This window comes from Mizuhopecten yessoensis, unplaced genomic scaffold, assembly GCF_002113885.1.
Source record: "Mizuhopecten yessoensis strain PY_sf001 unplaced genomic scaffold, ASM211388v2 hete_36189178, whole genome shotgun sequence".
NCBI classification, from domain to species: domain Eukaryota; kingdom Metazoa; phylum Mollusca; class Bivalvia; order Pectinida; family Pectinidae; genus Mizuhopecten; species Mizuhopecten yessoensis.
In genome coordinates, this window is record NW_018485733.1 from 1 (window position 1) to 7974 (window position 7974).

Below are 7974 nucleotides of genomic sequence, written 5' to 3' on the forward strand. Positions count from 1 at the left end.
GCCACATATACAGGATGGGCTATTAGTAAGATGGTCTCTAAAAAGATCAGTATTTAATTGACTTGCCTGGTTTCTAAGATGACATAAAATGACGTTAAAAGAGCTAGTCCCTCCATATTTAAATGTATCCTCAGCATTGGTAATGATGATTATTCTGTAGGTTTTGGTTCCTTTTCGTCTGTTTATAAAAAGGGGTTTTATATTCTGTTGTCCAATAACAAGGATACATTCCCAGAGTTTGACTACATTAAACACTCTGACTTGCGAGGATGCATTGAAATGATAACGTTATATACAGTGGTATACAGGTGAAGCATAAAAATGGCATTTACTGACTGAGATGTGCGGCTGTAAACTACATTTGGAAAAAGAAGAAAAAAGTTTGTTGTCTTTTTTGTTTTCAACTCAATAAACCACACATTACACAATGCAATCCAGCAGACAGTCACAGGTGAAGGAATCTATTTTTAGAATGTACTAACCTGTATTTTGCCGACCCAGGTATTTTTATATATTTTTTTAATTTGTAACTTTGTTAATAAATCTTATAAAACTTCTATTTTGTTTTTGTAGAGTGTTATGACGTTGATACAGTCATCGAGAACAAAAAGCCTGTCTACACAACAAATATTACAGATATCCCAAAAGACCAGTCCCGTGACCGCAAATTACCCTGAACGCCATCTGTTATTCTCCGTCGCTGATTTTCTTGGTTTTTTGAAGCACTTCTTTGATGAATGCAGTAACGAAATTGCACTGTCAGGATTTGGATGTGCAATTGTTTAAAGACGCTATGCATACTTAGTTGTGTGGTAGGCCATCACCCTACATACGTCTTTGTTGTAAAGATAAAAACAGGAGTGCATCTAATACATTATACAATCTAATCTCATAAACGATGAAGTAGTTAAAGCGTCAATCACATTTGCCCACGGGATACCGAGTCTATTAATCTAAATTATGATGTGTGAATATCATTGGTCTAATTCATTTATTCTTGCATTTGGTATATATTATTAGAGTTATAGAAAAACATTGGAACTGTGTGTAATCTGGGTATTCTGGGTTTAGTGTTGGTTATAAAAACACTGGTTTGGAGGTCGGATTATAAATAAGCAGTTTTTCTTTTCCTGGTCATCTATTCTGCTCTTTAATTTGGAGGTATCTGATGTTTGGTTTCACATGGACCATATCTAGGTTGTAACTAACGCTATAGTCTATTAATGCTGTTTCCATGAAATAGGCAGATGTTTAGGTTACCTGTGTAGGTTACCTGGTCCATTGTGGGAATCTTCACATCGTATATTTTCCTTACCATTATGAGGGTGAGTATTCTTCAATGCGAGAACTGACATGTATATGTTATACTAGACAGTTGTCTGCAGGATAAACAGCTACATAGCATTTCTCCATCTTTATAGAAATAGAAAAACCATAGGATTGTCTATAAGTAAACATTGAAAACGGTTCCATTGACTGCATACGTCCCATGCCATTTTATCTTCAACATAAATTGTGTGGAATGAACATATGTACAGATGGAGAGAGTTTAGTTTTCCCTACTTAACAGTTTGGTCACTCCCACCTTTTGGTCTAGATGTGCTCATTCTATCAATGGTTCCTTGAGATATAGTAATTTGCATGTTTGTGTTATTTACACTCTTTTAAGTTACCTGTTTATGAGGAAAGGGAAACATTTGTCGCAGAAAAAAATGTAGTAAAGTTCAGGATTGTTGACTGTAACCTTAACCTTGAGTATGGTGTTGTATTTGTCTTGTAGCTGACTGTCAGTAATAGATTTGAGCAATTTAGTATTGAGCAGTTCAAAACAACCTGCACTACACTATTACTTTAGCTGGGTACCAATTTCTTTCGATATTATGTTGATGAAAGGACTTTTGAAAGACGATGCTGTTGTGTTCCTATGGTTGTTTTCGACTGAATGATAACAAGGTTACGCTGGGGTTTTCGTGACAACTTCACTGGAAGTTGGTATGGGCGCCGCCATTGTGGATTAACACACTGCAGACAACAGTCGGGACAAATTGCTAGCAAACTCACATAACAAACTCAAAAAAACATGTAGATTTGTAAAGTAAAGGAAAATGAGCTTTAAACATAGACAATTATTCAAGCTAAATAGAAAAGGAGGATTTCAAATTTATCTTAAATGAAATACAACATCTTTCCATCAATGAGAGAGAGAAACTGCATTGCAAAATCTTGAAATGTCTACAACATACGTAAAATGACACAAGCCAATGGTGTAATATGCCAGACCAATGCAGGATGTAGGAAATTATGCTACTTTCAAAAGTAAAGAATAAAGGTGAACAATTACGAATCTCCTTCCAAAGATGAATGTAACACACACACGAAAGCACGGAACTTGGCAACTATCATTCAGTATGTATCATTGATTTACAAGTAGACTTTGAAGATGAACATAATATGATAGGTTCAATTGAATTTAATTAAAGGTCATTTCGTAAGGATCTCTGATCAATCAATTTGTCTTTTTGTGCACCTATACCATGAATTTGTTGGCTACGAGTTGATATTTATCAATTTTTCAGCGGTTTATTTGGTAGATTTTTTTCTGGAAAAAAGAGAGTTTCGGTCTTATATTAAAAACGATTCCATGGAAGTTTTATAGAGTACACTTTTAATTCATCTCTGAATCTCTTTGTACGTTAGCTTCTTGATGACGCGGAAAAAAATCAATTAAATAAAATATTTCAAATAAAGACAATTATTTTCTTCTTCAATTTTCTTTAAATATACATATATTTGTAACAGTATACTTAATGTTTTCCTTTTTATCTCTCTTGTACCAGGACTCTTGCTGCCATGAGAAATGTCGACTGCTGATGGACAAACTTGCAACACAAGATTTCGAGAAAGTTATTGGAAGGTTATATGGTGATAAACTCGTTGGAAAATATATATCTTACAGTGATATGAAAGTCTATGCTTTTAATTAGGTTCATAAGTGTGGGTTGTTTCGTTGGTACAGCCAAAACTGTTGATCAGGGGATTCTACGTTTTTTGGACCTAGATTTACATGTCGATAAAGCACAGGACATGTATCCTTCTGGAACAACTGGTCTTATCATCTTTGAACCTCAATGTCTATTTACAATCAAAACAAGTTTTACCTAGGAAACATTATCGTGGTAGTGACGTTCACCGGGAAATGAAGGCATGGACATATAACTCGTTATTCATCGCCACAAAGTGTCATCACAAAGACATGGAAATAGATTCGAACATCCTGTTGGAATTTGATTAACACGCTTTTATTCATTTGAGGTTTAATAAAAACTATTAAAGGTGTCAAAATGTTATATACCTTGTTCTATGTGATTGTCCTGCTAATGTCGTGATATTCTCAATATAGTAGTGTATTCTCAAGATGATAGAAAAGAGAATGTTGTAACACATACTAATATTACATATAAACAAATTGTTCTTTGCTTTTGAAAACAAATATTGATAATCGACGAAAGTTTGAATAACAATATAAATAAGATGAGAAAACAAAAAAGCTAAAATTTCGTGAAAAAGAAATTTTGGTTTATCATTTTCAAATAAATATATAGACAATTTGATCACAATTACCGGAAGCGTAGAGTCACAGTGCCTGAAGGGCGGTATAAACACATGTTTGAAATAGTGACTGATAGATGATGACCTTCGTCAGAAAATTCTCTTTATTAATCAATTCGTATTTCATATACCAGAAATTATATAAAGCAGCGAGTATGGGTGATAGGCTGTCATATCAATGACGTTTATGGCTTATGATACGTACAAGCTGCCTCGGGCAATAAGCCGCGTTAACCACACATTGTTTCTTAATATGACGTCACAAGTTCGAAATCCATCAACAACACGTATTTATCAGGAGGACTTGATTAAGACAGGATGAAGCAGCAGAAATCGTTGAAAGGTTTAACAATTGTATCACTGATTCTACTTACTCTCGTGTTCCAAGGTATGTATTTTCAATATTAGAGTAAAGATGGTCCTTGATACATTGGGCTGTAGATAGTCGAACGGTGTGTAATGTGTATCATGGTATAAATGTGTATAGGTGTGTAAATTTATGTCTCATATCTAACACATGTATATCTGAAGATTCATGGATGAATGGAATATCATCCATATACAAATATGACATACATCAAGATGATTTTGGAAGACCTGTTCACGACTGGTTCTAAACAGAGTTAAGAAACAGTTTATCTTGCAATAATACAGTCAACCATTACCCTTCCGAAACTTTTTTGCTTTCGTTTTTTATGGATGTTTTTGATATCTTTTTATTATTTTAACTTTCGTGTCTGTGTTTTATGGGTTGTCTTTCCGTTTTTATTATGTCAATGTGTGGTGTTTGTTTTTTGTTTTTCTTAAAAAGACAAAAATAAACATTAAAAAAAATGTATCGCAGTAAATAGTAATATTGTTTCTGCATATTAATATGTATGTAAATATATGCATATATGTAACATTCCTAGAATGTATTTGTCGGAAAGCATGGTCGGGTTTTCAAGATTTATTTGTAAATTAAGCAAAAAAAGTAGAATTTTGATAAATATTAGCAAGCTAAAACCCCGAACAAATAGGAACTTGGCCGATGTGTATTGGCTGTGTGTTGTTGACATGGTTAGTGTTTAGATGCATTACGCCCATGACAGATGTGACCTTTGACATGAGCGATACTTCTTCTATTAACTGCTTAACATATCCATCAAGGACCTGATCCTGGAAGCCTAGTAAGCTTATAATGAACTTATAATGATACACCGTAGTGTTACCGCTTTCGAGATTAAAGATAAATTTATGAGATGTATCAAGATATATTGGGTTCTGCGTTTACCGCTTATAGCTATAATAAACACACTAAACTGGAAAGTAACATTACGTATATCACGTCAGTGTTTATTTAAATATACAAAGGTAATATTACAACAAAAACAAGGCAATGGAATATTCTATTTTGTAAACACATTTAACATAATATAGGAAAAAAGAATCAACTGATATGCATAACAATTTGTAAAACAATGAAATGTATATAAATTCAACTTTTCAAGCTTTAAAGGAAATCCTAGTCCGTTACAGTGTTAATAGTATTACGTGTAGTAGATAGTATCCGTATTGGTCGGTTCACGGTTTAATACTAACTAAACATATTGTTTCACTGTATACAATTAATCAAACAAGAAGTCATGCCTGAATTTCCAGGAAAATGTAGTTTTCATGTTAGAGCAAAGTTGTTACGATGATTGCAGATCAAGTCATCCTCGATACTCGAGGGGTTACGCTTACTTTCGCTCTCTGCATCCCCGGAATATAAGGTTAATATCGCATTTATCCATTTATCTCAATATTATTCATTTTCTATTTCCAAGCTCAAAGCACTTAGTACGACTGGAAGTTTATGTGTGCTGGGCTGGTTCGGCGAAGCCATGAGAAGTTCAAATACCCAAGATACCCTTGCAAAACAGGGTTAATAAATTAGGCGTCGGAGAGGTCTAGCTTCAGCAATTAACCTTGCATTCAAAGTATTTTATCCATTCGTCAAGAAAAATATGTAGTCGTAACAGCTGACGGCATTATGTTTGTTAAACTCATTTTGTAATCTGATGATATCAAAATATTTTTGGTAGTTCAACTTATCCCAACCGAAACGTCAATAAGTATGCGTTGAAATCGTTGGCTGAATCAAATTGGACCCTTGAGATTAAGAAGGTAATTTCCAGAAAACAAACTAAAATTCATTTCTATGACTTACGAAAATAATGAAAAAATTAATCAATAATGTCAACAGATTGTTAAACAATTTGGAAGAGGAATTGTGTTTCATTGCGCGACATGATGTTTTACAGTTTTCGCCGAATCGACATTACCATCCATAGGAGTCATCGCCAACGCGACGGTGGATGAGGGAGATGATGTTTACTTAGACTGTCCCATAACCAACAAAACCGCCGCTTCCAAGGTACCACCAGTTAATCAGCACTATATACTCAGCACTAACATGACACTTCCCTGTACTTAATCGGTATCTTCTCAGTAATCAGTTTTAGATTTTGATGAATATTGTCGAAACCTGTTTCGACTTTTTTTGCCAAAATTTCCATAATTTAGATTTTGCGTAAGTGTTGAAATTCATCCCAATATATCCCCCGTATTTATACTTGGTGGCTGATCATTTGCATTGGGCTTCCTGAGGTATAAATCATTCTAGCATGAAAATCAAAAAGAAAATAAATTAACCTTTTTTTCAACATTATGTTATGAAAGTTATTTAAAAATACTATATCAATCAGTATCTTTCAAGGGAAGTGATATTTGGCAGGGACGTTCATGAGGGGTCAACATTTTTGTCAAATCATATTTGTTTCAACAGTGTGGATTGAACTATTTTTCAAATAGGAGATATATGATGTTCTCAACAGCTTTTGTAATGTCTTCCTGCCTCACATTCCACAGGTCCAATGGTTTAGGGTGCTGCCAGGCTACCTTCATATCAGCAACGACGGATCTCTCGTGACCAAGAACACGGAGAAGTATGGCGTAAGGGCCACAACTACCACTTCGGTCAAGCAACAGGAATTGAACACGGTGACCCTGATTATTAAGCACGCGAGCAATGCAGACGTTGGCAGGTACAGGTGTCGTGTGCTCATCTCCCAGGTGTCCTACCCACGTTGGCCATCTAAGGATGCATTTGTCAGTATTGCAGGTATGGTATATTGTTAACAGGGAACCCCATCGAGTCGAAAATCTAGAAATGATTCATAACATCAACTTTCCTGACAAAGATTTTTCCAAACATATTCCAAACCAGTTTATGATATACTTTTTGTTTATTAATTTTGTTATCTTTTTTTTCATTTCATATTTTGCTTTCTGGTTAAAAGCAATATGGACTTTCACAAAAAATCATATTCCACCAAATTGTCACCTGCACTTTGTCACCACAATTTTATCACATCAATTTTGATCCAATTTAACAACCCGATTCATTACGTCGGTGAGTAATGCATCCTCATCAATAACGAGTTATGTTAAGGTTGAATCCCTAGTGTAAGTGTAGTTGTGAGTATTCAAATAAAATACAATACAAATATAACATGAAATGTTAATTTTATGTACACGTATACAAGTTTCCTGATTAAAATTGTAAAAGCATAACAGTATGTTACTGTAAGGTATTTACATAACAATTGTATTTTATTTGTCGTTATATGAATAGCGCCACCTATGATTCTGTCTGTGAGTAACACCAAAATGGTGTCCGCCGTTGGCGAAGACGTCACGTTAACCTGTAGAGGTTACGGAGCACCCGAGCCCACCATCACGTGGTACAAAGGTGACGCGGGAACCAACATAATGGGACACGTGCGTTTACCATTATTATTTCGTTATCAATCACTGATGTCAATAATGAGCATTTTATTTGAAATTTTCTTGATGCCACAAATTCTTACAATTATAAATGGTATTTTAATAGATTTTGAAAATTTCATTTCCCGAAAAAAATATTCATATGACCAATTACTGAATATTTTTACCTAATCATATTTTACTTTGAAACAATAAATCTGTCTTTTTATCTGCATCCTGATCTTATGTCTTGTACTGTGTAACACAATGGACGTGTTTCAGTGATACATATTCACCGGTGGGCGTAAGGATATGGCATTTAGCTTAATATTCTGTTGTTGCTAACTCTATATCGCAGAGCATTTCTTCTTAGATATGAGATCGCATGTATTTGAGTGTTTATTGTTCGTCTAATAACCTAACTTAAACAGCGTGTTCTGATCACCATGCAGACATACTCGTATAGACTTTGAAAAGTATTTTCTTAACTGATTAAAATGTTTGAACTGCGTTGGTTTTGGTAATTGCATCTTCAGAATACCACAGTTCCGCTATCGAGATATTTATATCTCCCCA

At 34.4% G+C, this 7974-nt stretch overlaps 1 protein-coding gene across 1 annotated transcript; it reads left to right on the top strand.

The window, feature by feature from the left end:
• Positions 1 to 3855: 3855 nt before the first annotated feature.
• LOC110444924 (neuronal growth regulator 1-like) lies at positions 3856 to 7413 on the top strand (the record flags this gene model as incomplete). The annotated part of the gene is made up of 4 exons (XM_021489273.1): positions 3856 to 3997; positions 5895 to 6007; positions 6502 to 6754; positions 7268 to 7413. Coding segments are annotated over exons 1-4 (582 nt in total), but the record flags the coding sequence as incomplete, so codon positions are not given.
• Positions 7414 to 7974: the final 561 nt, after the last annotated feature.